The 19159-nt window shown below is 39.2% G+C and overlaps 1 protein-coding gene across 8 annotated transcripts in view; it reads left to right on the top strand.

Annotated features, from left to right (window-relative positions):
• BBX (BBX high mobility group box domain containing) overlaps positions 1-19159 on the top strand; it is a 149193-nt gene that overhangs the window by 3205 nt on the left and 126829 nt on the right. For all 8 annotated transcript variants that reach the window (XM_054627799.2, XM_077174393.1, XM_077174394.1 and 5 more), the window contains exon 2: positions 158-230. Coding sequence is in view for 4 of the 8 variants with exons in the window: in XM_077174389.1 (XP_077030504.1) it covers positions 158-230 (73 nt within the window). In the remaining 4 variants the exon portion in view is untranslated. The remainder of the gene's footprint in view (positions 1-157; positions 231-19159) is intronic.

Raw genomic sequence — 19159 nt, 5'->3', positions numbered from 1 at the left:
ACTGTCATCTTGTTTTAATGACAGCTTAGCTGGGATGGGGGTGAGGAGGAAGCAAGTTTCAAGTTTTGGGATCTCTCCTCTTGTTGGCGATGTGGTGAGTTGCAATATTGTAAAATCATGGTGTGCTGATGATGTGCCTTTATTTGATACTTTATAGGTCACTATCACATGACAAAGACTTTGAGACAGCTTCATCTTCGTCTGTCTGTAATTTCCATTTGCCTTTCTGGGTAAGTATGTGAACTGTACACATGAAAAAAGAACTTGGTTGTTGTTGATAAGATAGAGGTCCTCATGCTGCCACTTTATATGAGGAAGATGCTTGTTCTGGTTTTAGCACCTCAGAAAACATGTCTTCTCCAGGTGCTAATAGCTACTGCTAGAATACAAAGTTTGTATGTAGGGGTTCCTCCAAGTAACCTGGAAATTAAAAGGTTGTGCATATTTGGAGCTCTCTTTGCTTATTTTTTTTTTAGTGGTGGTTTTTTCCCTTAAACTTTGTAAAGACAACCAGCTGATTGACTTAGGGCAAAAGTTTTAGACCAAAGTAACATTAGAATATGCAAAGTGTAACAGACAGGTCGAAAATGTAATGAGCATGTAAAGTCCTTTTAAAATTCAGTGATAGAAAAGTTTGAGAATGTAAACTGAATAGGTAATTAGAAAACTCTGAAGGTCGAGAATCAATGACAAGTTTAGCAGAACTGTAATGCTGATGCAACAGGAGTTTCTTCAGTTTTAACACGTAAACTGAGAGCTAATTAGAGTTCCATCCATGCTCATTCTGTATCACTGTTTTTACTTTTGGCATTGATGAATGCAGATACCAATCAATTTAAAATATGTATCTTAGTGACTAATTTACTAGTATTCCTACATTTTCAGGTACACAGCAATTTTTTTTTAATCTGCATGCTGGGAAAAGTTATGATAACTTTTGAGGGGTTTGACACCTTTTAAGCTGAAGTAGAAGTGGTAGTTTAAAGAAGAGGTTCTAAACTTTTGGGGTCGCATTTAAAAATGGCATAAAATGAGTGGCATTTGGAGCACTTCTCATACAATTGCCCATGCTGTCACTGACCTGCATTTGGCCCAAAATGGGAAGTGGGAGGTAGCATATCTTCTTGGTACTATTCTGCACATAATTAAAAACAAGACAGGACATGTATTTGGGGTAAGCTTAGTACTCATAAATGCAAATGATTAACAACATACTCCTGACCTTTTGCAGGCAGTGTATAGCAGACATAGGATAAATGACGGTCCCAAACATGCTGACTTGAAGGGGGCTGTTGGGAGCAGCTGTTCTGGTATGATATTATAACCACAAAGCTAGTGTTAAGGCTGGGGTAACCACTGTGGGCAGTTGGTTTGAAGGGAGAATTCTGCTGTTCTCCAGTTCCTGCAGATTTACACTCAAATTTCAGGTTTTTGGATTTTGTATGCGATGTGGTTAGTATGTGCAGGTCTCAGAGTATAAACACCAAATTCAATTACTGAATTTTTTTGTGACAAACTAGTTGCATAGGAGAATATTGCTTTTGGTTTTATAGTATTACTGACAAGGATTGTGTTCTGTGAAGAGTAATTTTTGCAAGTTTTTTCTAAGTAAAAATGCTTGTGGAAATTCAAAACTGGCAGATAGGCTTCAAAATGTTGATCAGGGCTGAATACAAATGGTCTGATTTCTGAGCTTAATTTTCTGTGTTTTCAGTTAAGAGCCACATGAGAGTGCTGTAAGTGCTATGGACATTTTATTTATTTCAAGTAATAGTAAAGGATACTGAACAAGAATAGCTCAGAGACCTTGACTCAGGTCTTGAGTCACTATCTGGTTTTAGTTTTGTTATGAAGTCTTTCGGATGCATGGAATGTCGATCTGGCAGTGAAGTGGTGATCATAATCTTCCCACACTTGGGGGACCTTGGTTTTGTGCATTGTGCTAAATGTATGTCTCACCTGATGTTGAACTGGCTTGAACAAAGAAAAGGGTAAGGTACCATTTTTACCAAAAAAGCATAATAGGAGCTTTGGAGGAAGAGAAGAAATAAGTTTCCTTGTAGCTTAAAAAAAAAGGCAATGAAAATAATGTGCCTAGTTAAGGTGAGAATAGAGGTGTTGTTAGGTTTGTCCATGACTAGAAATCTCTGTTTACTTTAGAGAGTTTTTATTTTGGTGAAAGGGAAGATTTCTTTTGTTACACATTCTCACTAAAGTAACTGTTCATGGCTGGATTTTAGTCATTCAGTCCTGACATACAGGAGTTCTGGTTTGCTTGGTGAGTGCCGTTGCAGGGCTGGTGTGTCACAAGATAGAAGGTGATGAGCTGCTTTGCAGGGGGCCTTGTGGATGTTTCAAAAATTGGCCCAAGCTCTCAAAAGTTTGTTGCACACTACTGTCCCTCTTGACACAGCAAGCTGCTAAACCATGTCAAGCAGGCATGTAATTTAGCGGAAACGTAACTGGTTTCTGTGTGGAGGTAAACTCAGAGTATTTAAGACGCTTGCCCTTGACCCTTTGGAGTTTTTTGGGGGCTGCTTGCTGTAAGCTTATTGCCTGCAAAACTTCCATTGGCTTCTGCAGGAGGTTTATTTAGGAAAGGAGTGTAGGAGTGATGGTGAGAGGAATTTGTCCATGTTTATTTTTCCCTTCAAGGAAGAAAACCTTTCTCTTTCATAGCTGTTGTGTGAATAATTAAAGACATTAAATGTCAGTTTTCCACATAAAATATCAGAGGTAATCATGCCATTATTTTATAACTAATGTTTTTCCTGTTCATCCGGAATACTCTTAATACACTTTGTTCGTAAATTAGTGGTTCTGTAATTGGCAATCCTGTAAGCATGTGAATATCTTGAAGCAGATGACAAGTCTTGTTAAATTCACTGGTATGATTGCCCACATTCAGAGCTTAAAGTTCTTCCAGGTTGCTGCCACTCATGGTCTAGGGGCTGAGGATGCGCAGTGTCTCTGGAGCTCATGAACATGGCATTAGGCAGGGCAGTCCTCTGGCACAGAGTTGGGGAAAGAGTGGTGTGAAGAGAGGAGAACTTGACTGAATGAGCTGGGCTGAGGTGCTCTTCCACCGCATGCGGTGGTGGAAAAGGTGCAGGTAAGGTTGATGAGACCTGTGGTGTGCAAGGCACTGCTGTGATGTGAAGTTTGTAAATACACCTGCAGTGAAATTTGGATGCCTGGGAGGTGGGACGCTGCTTCTCTTTCAACAGTACATGGCTTGTGTAGTGCTCAGATCCCCCTCTTTATCCGAAGGCGGTTCCTTGGTGGAGGAAGGTACTATAAATTAAAATAGGAGCTGAAGTAAAACTCTCATTTTATTTTTTGAGTGTGTTGCAGGGTGTCTCTGTGAGCTCTGGCAAGTGATGTAGTCAAAACCAGAAGCTGCTTTCCAAATTTTGGACCCAAGTTGGACTTCATGTGCCCTGTCATGATGATGGCCTGCTGTGGCCACCAGTGGAATCAGCAGCACAGCTTTGGCCTGCTGATGGCTTCCAAGGTTTTTACTTTTAGAAGCATAGCCTTCTGTCCCTTGGTCACTTCTAAATGGAGAGTGACAGTACTTCCCTCTATCATTAAATCATATGGCACCTCTATATTGGAACAGTTTTCATGAGTGATTTAAGTTTTTCAAAGCAGTATAGATACTGTTGTAGCTTACTGTAAACTTCAAAATTTATGTTTTCATTATTTTTTAGGGGTCTATAAAGCTGGATTGAACTTATTATCATATGTATTTCAAAATATTCTTGAAAAGAAATAGGTTAAAGTCATCTTTCTAACTTCTGTAGTGTTATTTCTTTTCCTTGTACCATCCCTTTCCTGGAGTATTATTGCCAGAAGCCTTTTTCTTCAGTTTCATGTCAAAAGATTATTAGGACTTACTTCCTTTTTATTATTTTGGTTTTGGTTTTTTTGAAGATCACTAATGATACAGTGTTTCTGTCTGAGAGTAATGGGGTGAGTGTGGTCCTGGTGGACATGGGAATTTCACAAAAGACTCCTACCATTTTGGGTAGTTTTGGAAAGGGTAATATCTGAACCAGCCTAAGGATTACTCTGAATTTAAAAATGGCTTGATGGGCTGCTGTTTTGCATTGCTTGAAAAAGAAAAAAAGCACATGTTATTTTCTCAAGAATAGTGATATTATTAATAATTGGCAATTGTAGGCCTTGCCTTATTTATGTACTTCTGTCCTGTTTGGTGAAGTACACAAGCCATACTGTAATCACACACCTCAAGATCAGGAACAATCATTTTTTTCCCAGTTTTAGACATCTGAGATAAAAAGCTGCGAAGGAGCGTAGGCTTTCCTGCAGTCACTTAGCAGGTTAGCAGTAGCAGGGAATGGAATAAAATCTGCATCTGACTCCTTAGTTTTGTGTCCTTCCCCTTGCTCTGAAACTTTCCTGATAAGTGCTTCTCTTGAGATGTGAGTAGACTCACTGAATTCTGTGCCACTTGGACATCTTCTGCCAATACTCCACTTTCATTCATAATGCTGTTTAAAAAAAATCCCACCTTCAGAATGTTGTGAAGTTACTGACTTACAATTTGGTTATATTTATTGACAAGACAGTGTAAAGTAGGAGGAGAGCTTACTTAAGAGCTTTTGCCAGTAAACATGGTATTTAAACTGCTGTTTATTGCAGTATTTATTACCCCTATTTATTTAATACTAACTTGGTAAAGTTAATGCAAGGAAGAAAATGATTCTTCATAGTGATGTTTTTAAAATGTGATTAATGTGAAATAGTTCTTCACAATTAAATTATTTTTTCATATTCATAATCTAATGTAAAATGACAACTGATTTTCTTATAAAACATGGAATTGACAGAAGCAACTACTTTGGCACTCTGGGAGTATTGTAGTAGAGTAACTTGCTTACTGTAGTTTTATTTCTAGAAATGGTAAACATATGTAAGATTTTCACATTTGCTGTTTACCGGTGTTTTGTTACTCAAAATAAAAATTTGATGTAAAAATTGGAGGTGTATTTGAGGAGTAAAGCACACTTTACTTAATGCCTGTGTGTAGACCTATTTGTAGTGTTTTCACAATGGTAGCAGTGTTTTATTATTTCTAATAAATTTAATTACCTAAAAAATTAATCAACAAAGAGGAAAAACATGGTTTTGACACTTTCCAGTGTTGGTGTTTTTCCTTTATAGCACACAAATGCATAATGTAATAGCAAGTCCTTATGAGCGTGGACAATTCAGCATGTGAAAATAAACTGGCTTCAGGCATATCTGAGTACAAAGAAACCTAGTACAACAACATTTCAATTTTTAGCGAGGGAAAGGAAAGTTAACAGGATTTTATGAGGCTACACTAAGAAAATCAGTTGCTTAGGAAGCATGGAATTTTTATTGTCAGAAATCTTTCACGTGGGTGTCTCTAAATAAGACATTTTATAAAATGTAGCAAATGCTGAAAGTAAGAAGCAGCATTTTATTGACCCTTAATGTCACAGAGCCTCATTCAGCAAAGATAAAAATAATTCAGTGGACTAGCACAACATGGGATCTATGGAACTTAATGCAAGTGGAAGCTCTCTTGACAAGAAGCTTATCAAGCCCTGTCTACACCTTCCCTTTCTGAGGGAAAGTGGGAAGGTGTCTTCCCTCTGGCTGTGTGGTGTTTTGTTTGAGGGTTTATCATGTTTTCTTTCTGAAAGGCATTATGTGTGTAGCAAATTGTCTGCTTTGAGATATTGTGGAATGCCCCTAACTGCTTCCCGGCTGTGGGATCGCTCTCTTCTTACACAGGTGTAGGAACAAGAAGATTTCTGCCACCCTCACTCCTGGGAGGGGCTTTGTCCTGTGCTTCTGAAACCCCAGGGTCCCCAAGGCAGGACTAGGCACATGCATTGAAGGCCTGCTACTCGGTTCTGTTCCTGAGAACTGAGCTGGCCTGTTGCAGGATTCAAGTGAGGAAGTCTTAAGCCTGGCCCTGTGCACTGGTGAGCTGGGTAAAGGATTGGTGACTGTACTGTGCTGCATAGTGTCAGGCAATGTTTCAGTGTTTGATGGCTTTCAATCAATACCTTTCACTTCAGTCCCCAATATGTTTTTTCTGCTGGCTACATAAGGACTTTTAAACTTAAATCTTGTTAGAAGTTGTCCATCTTTTTGTTTTGAATATTTTGTTTTTCATTTGTACTCATGCCTTGCACAGTCAAGAGGTACCCACCAGTGGGAGTGGGGAAAGCATGTCACACAGTAATAGTTAGGATTACGTCTCTTGCAGTAGAATGGTACATCTTCCCTCTGCAGCCTGTGTGTTCTTCTATGAAACAAATAATTCTAAGTTTTTGTTTGTGTATGTGAGAGAATGCATTGTTTTGTGGTTGGCAAAGCAATGTTTAAGAGAGACTTCAAGAGAAATTTGAAGGTGAAGCTGGATAAAGAAAACATTAGATGAGAATGGAAGGACTGAGGGAGGACTTGATTTCTTACTTCATTTCATTTTTGTGGGTGGCTGTGTTTGGGTTTGCTTTCCTTAAGTGGTGGTCTTTGAGCCACATCCTGCCTACAGTGAACTACAGTTGGCAACATCATGCTGACTTATGGGGGAAGTACAGGAGCATCAGTTTCTCTGAACCTCATGGCTGACGAGCCTGATCCTGCAGTTACAATTGTACAGGTGAATTCCTGAACAAAAAGCCAGAACCAGACCTGCATCATCAGCAATGTGCACCCTTTTGCAGGTTTGCTGGCTGAAGTTCTGGTGGCCTGTAATTCCTCAGGAAAGATGCAGATTTCACATTATCCTTAGTTATTGATGTGCAGATAGTCCTGCCAGGGACTGGCACCTGTTGTACTCACAAACTTCTAGGCCATCCCTGACCTGATGGTGAGCTGGGAATAGAGAGAGACATTGCTGAAACATGCAGAGTTCCTGTAAATGAGAAGAAAGTGGAAGAGCATGTGTGAGAATGCCATTTGGTAGATGATAAGTCTTCTGGCACGTAAGCCATTTTGTTCAAGTATGTTTGCTTCACAAGTTGGCTGTCTGTCTAGGGAAAGAAAGCATTCTGATGTACTTCAAATCAATGGGCAGAGATGATAGATTTGGAAAGAAGTACCACTTTCACCTCCACTTCTTTGGTAAAGCTATCTTCAGCTGTTCTTTCTCTTTCCAAAAGGTTTCTTTATATCCAAATTTCATGTGGAGTAGTGTAAACTTCTTGCCTAGCTCAGTTCTAATCAGTCAGTGTTCCATGCTGCAAACTTGTGAGTTCCAGGGTCTAGCTTTTGTTTGGATATATGTGTAATTCTTTTTCTTATTTAAGTTTCTTTATTTGTATTCCCTCTAATTTGTTTGAGATGCTCTTTCATACATTGTGTTAAACATCAATCATCAAGTGCTCATAATGTATTTTGAAACAAGTATGCAAAATTGCAGCATGATCCTGCACTGATTACAGAACTATAGCATATGAATTAATAAGAAAATAAAACCAGCATAATTAATTTCCAGCTGCTTTTGGAGAAACAGAGGTGTTTATAGGGGGAAATTTGGTGTGTGCAAATTAAAGAATGACAAAGCTGGTAGCAAATATATTAATGCAGACAATTATTCACAATTTACTTCCTCTGTTGTATTGATTAAAAATGTGTTTTAGTGCTGACAGAGTAAACAGAAGCTCCAGTGCCATTCTTCTAAAATGGTTGGACTAAATAAAATGCACAAGTGTCAGAAGTAGAGCAAGGAAAGGAAGTTTTTAACTTTATTTCTTAGTGTGGAAGACCTTAAATAAGGAAAGTAAATTACAGATAACTAAGTGTCATGGTGGAATTTGTCTATTTCTTATTACCATGAGATGTCCATTAATATGAGAAAATTGCCCATTTGTGTGTGTGTGTTAAATAATTTTTGAGTGTTGAGTATTTCCGTTGCATCTCTTGTATGTGCTTGTGTTTGTCTGTCTCGCCTCAGCACAGTGTACCAAAGCAGCAGAGGGTAAATAAAGTCCATGGTTGAAAGTGACCCCGATAAAATCTGCCACAGTGTGAGCGCCCTTGCCATAGTTTGGTCCTTCAGAGTCCTTTGGAGGAAGCTGTTGAAGGGATCTGGATACTCAGTTGCCGATTTTGAAATCACTTTGTTTGCTGCTACTCAGGGTGGGCCTGTTGCTCAGGTGGGAGCTCCAAACAAAGCTTTTGGGTCTGTGCGCCTGTGACGTCTTCCTGGTTTTTAATCAGCAAAGGAAGATCCTGCCCTCCTGAGAGAGATGTCTAGAGGAAATGGATTATTTATTTATATAGTGAAGTGGACTCTCGAGGATGTCCCTGTCAAGCTTTCTGTTTCGCTGCGCCATGTGCTGATGGGGCCGAAGTGAGTGAGAGGATGCTGCAGTGCACTGAGGGAAGCACCTGAGAAAACTGACCAGATACTGTGTTTTGTCTAAGAAGCGTTCTGCTGGTTTCTCTGCCGCGGCTGATCTGGTTTCTGTGTGCAGCCTTGCTTTTCTGGATGGAAACAGGGCTGCATTTGACGTTTGCTGTTACTCTTCACAGAAAGAAGGAAATCAAAATGGGAGGTGAGGTTGTCATCACAGACATCCCCATGCAGTGGGTTACATGAGAGAAGGGCACAGTTCAGATCTACAGTGGGGACAGTATGTGTTCTCTTATTCAAGGATCCTAGAGGGGGAAAAAAATATCTTTGAGTGGGGGATGGTGTTTTGTGGAGCTCTAACAGGCTTTGCAGAGATTGAGTAGGGCTGAAGGAGAGAGTGGGGGCAGGCACACTGAAAGCAGGGGAGGTTTCATGCCTCCTATTCTTGGCCATTGTGAGCCCCTCTCTACGTACACTCCCGTGTCTGCTGCCTTGACATTCCAGTTATACCTACTGAACTGATTTAAAGCAGGATTGCGCTCAATAAACACATGGGTTAAATTGGTGCTTGTCATCTCATTTTGCTTTGGTATTTTTGTTTTTTCAGGAGCAGTCTCCATTGGTAGACGCCATTAAAATATGTTGCCCAATTTATCCTTTACACTAAATTAGGCACTACATTTTTTTGTTATTTCAGAGCATGCACTGTATGCCTCTACACAGTTTCTAATTCTAAGTGATTTCATGGCCTATGTGCATTTATCTAGATTGCAACTGTTAAGAAAGTTTTTATTTAGGACATGACAAATTATGCCTTTTTTTGATTGTGGCCTTTAAAAATGTCCTACTTAATAAAATTACACTCATGCACAAACACACAAATAAATGCAAATAGATTTTGCACTTAAAATAAAACTAAAATATTATCCCTAGTAAGGTAACTAATTCTGCTTAAGTGAATGCAAGCTTTTAGAACTAACAGAACTCAAACTTCTTTGTTTTCTCAGAAGAGAAGGAAAACAAATAATCTTACTCTTTCAATTTGCAGTTAGTTTCCCGGCTTTACAGGAAGTGCCATTAAGTGACTTATGGAGCAAAGACTCTGCAGATGCAATGGAAAGTATTAGTTTCAGGTAACTTAGTTCTAAACCTAATACTTGTTCTTGGTACTTCAAGGAAGACTTACCTGTTGAGTGTTTGAGCTTTGTTTACAGTTTTGCAAACATTTGCAATTTATTTTAATATAAACTGAGTTACATAATATTACAGTGGAATTTAGCATTGGTTTGTAATTTAAAGGCAAATTGCAATTAGATTTTTTTTTGTTAAATTACATCTAGCAACAATAACATCTGAAATGCTGATATGATTTCTTTGTTCAGAAAGAGTTCATTTGTAACAGTATCTGTTTCTGTTAAGCAGAATATATTTTTTTAGACGACTTTAGCATCTATTATCTGGTTCCTGTTTGTAATAGCAGATGCCTTGGGCAGTATCTTCTGCCATTAAGGAATGCAGAGTGGCTCACTAGGTAACACTGTGGTCATATTTTGTTGTTGTTGTTGTGCATGCTAGACCCCTCTGTAGCTTCTAAAAGATAGAGATCAACAGATCTCTGTTTACACAGATACATACTTAATATTAAAAAATTAATTATTTTAAAATTGCTGTTACAAGCTTCCCATTTGATTATGTGGTATGTGATTGTGACTTTAATGGTTGAGGTGGCACTTGACAACATCCAGGAAGGAATCTAGCACTGCTGGTCAGAGAAAGCAAAACATGAAACCAGGTTGTTACTGGATGCTGCATGTATTGATAATGTGTTAGAGGGAAAAGAAATAAGGAAAAAGAAATTGGTATGTATGCCATAGCAGCTCTGTGGCTGACACAAATTCTACCCCCCACCCTACCAAAATATTAATAGCATCCGTGCAGTCAAAAAGCTTGATAACGTGTATTGACTCTGCAGCTCCATGCATTTTTTCTGCAGCAGGGGAACTGTGTAGCAGTATTTGTGACCATTAAGGAATGCAGAGTTAGACCTCCGGTAAGAGAAGAGGTGTGCTCAGAAATGCAGTGGGCCTGAGGCCTGGTAGTGCAGTTACACAAACTGTGTACAAATGCAGTTTTGCCCTTGCCTCCCAAAAAGGAGGAATTACACACTTCAAGAAGTGGTTTTATGGCCTTCACTCTCTGGTGGAAACATAGGTTTCATGATCCTGTCTTTGTCCTGGTTTTCTATTTTCTTTTGTATCAATGTATAGGGTATTCAAAGTCTCAGCAGTTATTGTGGTCTAGTAGAACTAAATATGATAAGATTAGAAAGCTGAATAGAAATCAGAGGAAAATTGGAGCAAAGGTCAAAATGCTATTGCAGGTTGCAAACATTTAAAATGGTCAGTTTTTATAAAGAAATAAAAAGAAAACATTCCTTAAAAAATTAAAACAGGAAAATTACTGACTATTTCTTACTCTTAAGAGAACAAGCCAAAGTAAGATGAATCACTCATCCTGAAAGGGTCGTCATTTTCATTTTCACATACATTTGATTCAAGATCTGTATGAAAATAGCATAGTCATATATTTAGGTAACTTTTTTGATAGGAGTTGTTTATTACTGAAGCATTCATGTTTTTAACTGCTCTAAAACAATTAGCTTTTTTTTAACATAAGTGTTCCAACAAAATGCTTTTTTCACTTCTCACCCACCATGCTGTTCTTGTGGCACTCCACCTGGAGAACTGCATCCAGCTCTGGGATCCCCAGTATAATAAAGTCATGGACCTGTTGGAGCAAGTCCAGAGGAGGGGTATGCATTTGATCAGAGGGCTGCAGCACCTTTCCTATGAGAACAGGCAGGGAGAGTTGGGATTTTTTGACTTGAGGAAGACATGGCTCCAGGGAGACCTTGTAGCAGCTTTCCAGTACCTCATGTGGCCTATGAGAGAGATGGAGAGGGACTTCTCATGAGAGCAGGTTGTGACAGGACAAGGGGGAATGGCTTCAAACTGAAAAAGAGTAGATTTAGATTACATATTAGGAAGAAATTCTTTACTGTGATGGGATGACTGCACTGGCTTCCCCATCCCTCATTGTCCAAGGCCAGGCTGGATGGGGCTTGAGCAACCTGGTCTAGATGACTGTGTCCTGCCCATGGTTGGGGAGTTGGAATTAGATGACCTTTAAGGTCCCTTCCAACCCAAACCATTCTGTGATTCTACAATGTTATAATTACTGCATTTTCATAGGATTGAATTATTCTTGTCCTAACTTGCTTCTTCCTCCCCTCTCCTTATAGACGCATCAAATGTTGAGGCTTTCGTTCCTTTCAGAAAATAAATATTGGAGCCAAGATTTTATCAGGAGAATTTGTATCTTTGACAATGTTCTGTCTGAAATGTCTCAGAGAAACCTGTTAATCTGCATGTGCTTAACAGTGTTCTCCTGCTAGGTTACACTGGAATGGGCTACTGGTCAGGCTACAAAATCTGGGTATAAAATTCACTTTGGTCTGAAATCAGAGTTGATATGAACTTGTGCAATTCCACTGAGGCTGCTGAACAGAATTTGGTCATGTTAGTCTGGGGGATTGTGGCAAAACCAGTTAAGAGACGTGTGTGTTTAAAACATTGCTGAAACTACATCAGTAGCACTTGATCAGAAGAATGAGACACCCTCACTCCTTTCTACTTTTTACTGAGGGCCAGGGGAAGAGGTGGCAGTGGGTGATGGTGATGGTGACAATCAAAACTCACTTTCTACCTTTTTCTTTTGAGAGTTAGTCAGATGGATGAACTTAGTGAAATAATCAACCGGCAGTCCATATTTAGATGATGGGCCAGTCTTTTTTTTGGAACAATTTTAAACTGAGGAACCAGAAGCATTTCTGCAAGTGCTGAACCAAAGTAGTCTCTGCCAAGCAGTCTGCTTTTGTGGTGGCTGTAGCCAAGCACAGAGGGAGTGGAAAAACAGGTGCACTGTCTTAGCCTGAGCACTTGAAGTTTGTGTAAGGTGAACTGCAGAGGAATGTCCTTTGCAAAGTATCATACATGTTGTGCACTGTCTGCAAAACAGATTCTGTTGCTTCCCCAAGTACTTCTCCCACACACCAAAAGTGATGGGGGCAGCTTACCATATGTTTGATTTCACCTATCTCCCATCCAAAAAAGAGCTGTGCTGTTGCCCAGGAGCTGCACCCCATTAGGTGTAAGCACTGTCATGCTGAGTTCAGTGAGAACTTTGTTACAGACTTCAGTGGAAATAAAGATTCTCTTAAAAGTCAGAATTTGTGGATCTCATTGAGATCTTAAAGGATCATGTATACTCTACCAGTGTCTGGTAAATCTGGTGATTGGCATGAATTTTCCAGTTTTACAAATGTGATTGAAAGTATACAGTAGCCTTAGAATAAAGGTGGAGTATGCTACATAGCCTTTCAGCTATGGAGACCAAATAAAGCAGTTTCACCATTTGCAAATGTGGGGTGGTGATAGCTTCTGCCCGTGTCAAGTGTTGTCCAGTTCCTGAAAGAAGAACTAGTTAGTGAGTAGCAGGGCAGAAAGTCGAGAAGAGTTGTCCACATTTGTCGGTTGGTTTTTTTTTGTTAGCTCTGTCAGGATAAAATGGCAGTTGCATTAATTGTAGTTGTGTGATAATACATGGGGAAAATTTTACACTGAGGCTTGTTGATTGTGAAGATCTAGAAAAAGATCTTTCTCTGCTTCTTCCTCTGGAGAGATAGACTTCAGGTCCACCCTACTGGAGAATCAAAACAATTCACTTTCTAAGCAGGTATATAACAAACCTTTTAAGAGTGTGTACTTTAGAACACAGGTAGTGTTGTCATTTATATATTACGTATTCCATTAAACAGCATGTTTTTAGGGTGTAATAACATTTTATTCTTCTATTGTGTGCTTTTGTAGGCATCAACTAACTGCATTTTACAAACATTTCAGAACCAGTGCTACCCACCCCCATTTTGCAGTCTGCAGAGTAGACTCAGGGATATTCAGGTAAGATCAAGATGACTGGTGGTAGAATGAAGTATGGAATTCCTAAACTTCCTGCAAGTTTTTACATGACCGTTAAACTTACTGCACCAACTACCTCTTTATTACTAAAATATCTGCCCTGTGCATATTACTTTCCTCTATTGGTTGGTGAAAAAATGGTGATGAAGTGTTACGTGTTGATTTCTAGCTTCCTGGTTGAGTACTTGTGAACTTAGACTAGAGCAATCTGTTCGCATCCAAATTCGATTCAGGATTCTTCCTCCACATCTAAGAGCTTGTGCTGCCCGATAGGAAAATCCTTGCAGGTCAGAGCTTTTGGGCCTGGCCTTCTGTTCTTCCAAGCCAAGGTCTCTTCTTAATGTAGTGCTGTGTGAATATTGCCCTCTGTTCTTCCTAATGCTTTCTAATGCAAATGACTTTTGCAAGGATGCATAGGCATGTTTTGTTTGCTGTACAAGATGTGTGAAGGTGATAGAAACATATTTGTGCTTGTTCTTAGAATGAGCTAAAGTATCCTATTGCTCAGAATGACTTCGTAAAGTCAGGCTTTGTCTCTACTTACATATTTCGGTGTGTTCAGTTCAGCTCTTCAGCCAGAGCTTGTTGCTGTAAGGATTGGCACAAGTGGCCTGGAATGAAATCAGCATTGTGGCAGTGTGGGGTTTTGCAGCGTACTTTGTAATTCAGGTGCCAAGTTTGAACTTATAGTTTAGTATTGGGTCAGTAACAAGCACATCTAATGACTGTCTTTCAAAACAATTTAGAACTGAGAATCCATGGATCTTGTGCTTTCATTTCTTAGGCTAGTACAGTTCAGAACTGTGGACTTGTGTGCACCTAGGGTCTGTTTTCTCAGTTGGTAGACAGTCTTGAGCATACCAGAATCTGATTTACAGAAAACTCTTAATATCTTGTTCACCTTCTGATTTCAAATTTAACTATCTGTATGCTATACTGTGAATCTGTAGATCCCAAGGAAGTTATCTCCCATCCTTGTTCTACAGTTCTAGCTAGTGCTATCAGGTTTTTTAACTACTCACCTTTTTTTTTAAATATTATCAAATTTGCATCTTTTGGACTGAGTCTTTTCATCTCTTGGGTTTATGTTTAGGACAGGGGCCTTGCAGCATTATTCTAGTAATTCTGTCTGCAAGAAAAAAAAACCCAAAACAACTGAAAAACAAATTAAAAAAAAAAGCCAACAAAACAAAATATGGGAAAACAGCCTATAGATTTTAAGGAGCTTGTCCTGAAGAATGCTGGTCCTGCTTGTTGTCTAAAGAATTGATTTTTATTTCACAAATACAAAAGTTTTTTGTCCATTCATTTTTAAGAATTGTGCTTCAGTTGTGGAGAGCACAAAGATCTTTATATACTTGATTATTTTAGAGCCCAATCCTGCAATGACTCTGTCATAGCAGTCTCCTTGAGCTATTGCAGTTGCAGGATTGAAGCTGCACATGCAGCTAATCTTACAGGGGCCTGATCCTGCTCTGAGACCTTTTGGCACAGATCCTTGGGCACGTGCACAGTTCTGGGTAAGCTCTTGTGGCTTGGTATCAATTAAGCAATGGTGTAGATGGATCTCATTGTGTATTCCAGTTTATGTAGCAGTGAGGTTCCTCTTGGAAATCTCATAAAGCAGGCTATGTGCAGAAGTTGGTAAAGTCTGTAACCTGGGTGATTTTTAGAGGTGTTTCTCAAGAAATAAGATAATTAGATTCAGAACTTTCCTCTTTTGTCCTTGAAATGTAAAGCTAAACAGTTGACAGGGAAAGTAGATCAATAGGAATATACGTAAAATAAAAAACAGAAGGAGCAAGTGGCCCAGTAGTGTTTGGTTTGTTTTGTGGGTTTTTGTTTGTTTTTAAATACTTCTTTCTCCAGTAAGTACATGAATAAAGTAATTAATTTATGTAACTTCTTGGAAAGTTCCCTCAATAAAAGTTTGCAAAAGCCAAATAATGTTTTTGTAGAAAAATAAATATTCTGAGAAAATGTAAAACAAATCTTATCCTGACAGCTAGGCAATAGTGCTTCAGATGGGAACCAGGCTCAAGCCATGTCGTGACTCTTCCTTGACCTGGAGCAGATGTTTCTGTCTCCTTGGAGAACTCACAACTTTAAGTGAAGTTGATGCCGGTCAGTTTTTGCTGCTGGTGTTCAGAATACTGTGCAATACTTTCAGGAAGTTCTGAAAAATCATCAGGTACTTTTCAGTCTGCTGCTACTTGGGAGTCCTGTATTGTCAGGTCCAACTGACTTACACTTAGCAAGGGGAGCATGTCTAGTCAGAGTATGAGAAGTGTGTTTATGCTTCCACTGGTTTCAAAGCGTCCTGAAGAATAAGGTACTAGCTCGACTCTCTGGTACTCCAGTTAGACTGCCATGGGCTTGCAGACATGCAGAAAGTTAGCTCAGGGTTCTTCCTGCTGGACTAGTAGCACTGCAGAATATAGGACTCGTGAGAAATAAAATGAAAATACAAGGATGTGTCAGAATATGATTCACTTGCATCAAAATGAAATTTCTTACAAGGTCCTAGTATTTACTTCTTTTGCACTACGGTGTTATTGAGACCTGCAGTGAGTGTTGGATCTGATCCACTATGTTGCTAGAGCATGCTTTTTCTTTTTCTCTGTAGCCAGGGACTGAAGGTGGCTCTTAGATACATGTCTGCGGTTACAGTGAGACTGGCATAACATCAGGGCGCTCCAGAGCAGGGAAAAATCTGAAGCAAATAAGCTCTGGGTAAGGAGGTGTCTATATTCCTAATGTTCACAGTGAGGTAGAGAATAGTGATGCCTGTCCTGTCCTTGCAAGGTGCTGGCTGTGTTGGGGTTAGGTAGAATGTGCTCTGTGGTTCTGATTCCCTTGTCATCCAGATTGATGACTCTTCTAGAGCTCCTTACCAGTTTGTCTGTCTGAATTTCCTGTAGTGGAGATTGGGATGGGTAAGGACAGCTGTGAGAGGAGCATTTTGGTGCCTTCCAGACAGTCAGGACACTGACATACCTCAGTCTGGGAAAGATTCTCATTGTTGGAGCAGAGGTGTGGTCAGAGATTGTTGTGAACACCTATGAGCTTTGCCTTGTAAGTTAATTATGTTGTTACTAGGACCTTAAAAATATATAAGAGATAAGGGGTTGTGTGTGAGGGGATATGATGGCTGTCAGAGACAACCTCACTTCTGAAGTTACCAGGGAAGCTAGTGAGATTCTGAAACTTTTTATTTAGAACATACAATTTATATTCTTCAGGTATGCTGTGCCAGTTGATTTATAGCCTGACATTTTGTTATTGTTTCAGTCTTGAGCAAAAATTCATTCTGTTTATGGATTAAAAAAGATACTCTTGCTGCATTTGCTTTTGCTGTGGATCTGTAATTACTGTTCTTGAGTCCATTTATGAACTACTAAAGGCCTTTAGTAGACATGATTTGCTTTTGACATGAGGAAGAACTGTTCCTGTTTCAAGTCTGTTGACAGTTTTTCTCTAGCAGAAGGAAGTTCCAAGGAGCTAAGTTTGCTACAGTTAGCCTCAAGTACGCAGCATGATAGATCTCCCAAGTTCACTAAAGCAGTTGTGGGATGGTAGGGGGGAAGAAGTGCTCCCCAAGTGGTCTTACATTCTTGTTCATCTGTAACAAATCACTTGACTCCCCAAGAACAGACAGGAACAGGTTTTTTGAGGTTGTTGATTAGGTTCATGGAGTCACATCATCTGCAATCCTCTGTGCTCTTTCAGTTTTGCTATTTGGGATAGCAGAGGTTTGGCTTAAATAAAAAGGGAAACTCATCCCTTCCCAGTGACTGCAGCTGCTGTTGTCTTTTGCATCTCCACAAAGTAGGTGTGAGAAATTGCCTGTCAGAGGGGCAGAAGGCAACATGTGAGATGCGAGGATGAGGATCCATGCATCTTCACCTTCTTGTTACTGTGGTGGAAAAGTCTTTCTATTCCAACTGTCTTATTCTTCTTTGGAGAACTTGACTCATTCATTAAGTTGGCCATGTATGATAGAGGTGGCTGGACGAGGAGAGGAAAAACGTAAAACAGGAAGCCAAATTGCAATTAAAAAGTCAATACATGGAATAGGGTCTTTCGGGAGAACTAGACATGTTATCACCTTATAAAAAGTTAAGCATATATGTAATTCTTCATAAGACTGAGGTTGTTATTTGGTTTCAAAATTGCACCTGAATGCAAGGATTTTTGGTCTAAATTTGTATTATTTCTGTGTGGAATCTATTTTGAATATGTGAAATTTGCTAGTGGTGACAAGTATTTGATCATAATGTTATTTTAAACTTGTACACATCAGCTTCCAAAACTTAGGATTCTTGACAGATATTTAAATATTTAAAACACCCTCTATAAGATTACTAAATCCAGCAGTTCGACTATATAAACAATGCTAGGGATAATTAACCGGAAATATTCAAAATGGCATACCCTCTACATAAATATTTCTCTCTTATTTCAACATTCACCAGGGTGAATCGCAAGAAAAGTAACTCCCAAACATTTATTTGTTTTAACTCACTAGTTTACTGATGATCCAAACTTTCAGGGAAACCCATGAAGTCCCACAAGGTGGCAGGAGCTAACTGTTCTATAATAGACCATTATGTGATCTAAAGGAAAAGAAAGATAATAAACTCATTTTGCTAGTGGCATGCATTCAGATCATAAGCCGGTTAGGCCAACATTTCAAAACTCCACCTTTGTGCTTCTTAGACTTGTGAATATTTTTGGCAAATTAATAAGATTCTGTCCTCAAGAATCTTACTTCCAGACAGAAAATTCAAGCATTCTTACTTGGTCAACAAAACAGGAACTTTATTTTCAGTAAGTGGTGGTAATTTGCTTATAACGTGCATTGTCACTGTAAATGGAGAATGGGTGAATCCATTCAGGAACTTGGTGATAATTGACATTCCCAGTTTAACAAATTGACAGTGAGCATCTCCAACTTACACATTCACATTGACACTGTAGGAATGCTGATCATGAGGTGGGACAAAGGGCTGAGGAACTGCAGAAGCAAAAGAATTCTCTGCTGCTTCAGTGAGGCTGCAGAGATATTTTACTTTGGAAACTGAAGAATCAAAATGTCACTAAAAGAGTTAGGGGATTATTGGCAATAATAGCTTATCGTAACTAGTGAGACAGTATTGGCTAGTATATAGGACATAAGGCTGAAATTTTGTTTTTCTTTTCCCAGTGCCCCAATCTTTATTTAGGCTGCTGGAATTCTTATTCTGCTTTTCTCGCTTTTATTTCCATATACCTGTTGATGGGCCAGCACTTTCCTGAAACATTCTGTGATCAGGATGTAAAGCACAGCAAAAAGAGCAAGGGGGTTAATCAAGTATGTCTCCTCAAAAGCATGATTTAAGACCTGTGGTTATATCCCCATGCTTGCTTAACCTTGCACTTTGAGTTCCAAGTCTTGTTTTTAAAAAACCTCTTTGGACTGCCTTAGAAATCCATGGACTGGAGGGTTTTAGTTGGCAGAAGTAACACTGAAAGAAACAGTAGTAAGATGAAATGGTTATCTCTGATTGAGTGGACCACAAAGTGTTGGTTTGAGACTTGTGAATCTCGTGATTTGTGTTTAGAGATTTTATTTTAAATCAGCTGATGTGCATTTTTGAGGTTTTTTTGAGTGAGAGGACAAATATGTACATTAACCAGGTTATTTGTGGGAATGTGAACAGTGCTGCTTATGTGGACAGACAGTGCAATTCAGTAGGACTAAGACGAAACATTCAAC

This window comes from Agelaius phoeniceus, chromosome 2, assembly GCF_051311805.1.
Source record: "Agelaius phoeniceus isolate bAgePho1 chromosome 2, bAgePho1.hap1, whole genome shotgun sequence".
NCBI lineage: Eukaryota > Metazoa > Chordata > Aves > Passeriformes > Icteridae > Agelaius > Agelaius phoeniceus.
This window is presented reverse-complemented; position numbering and strand designations above follow the sequence as displayed.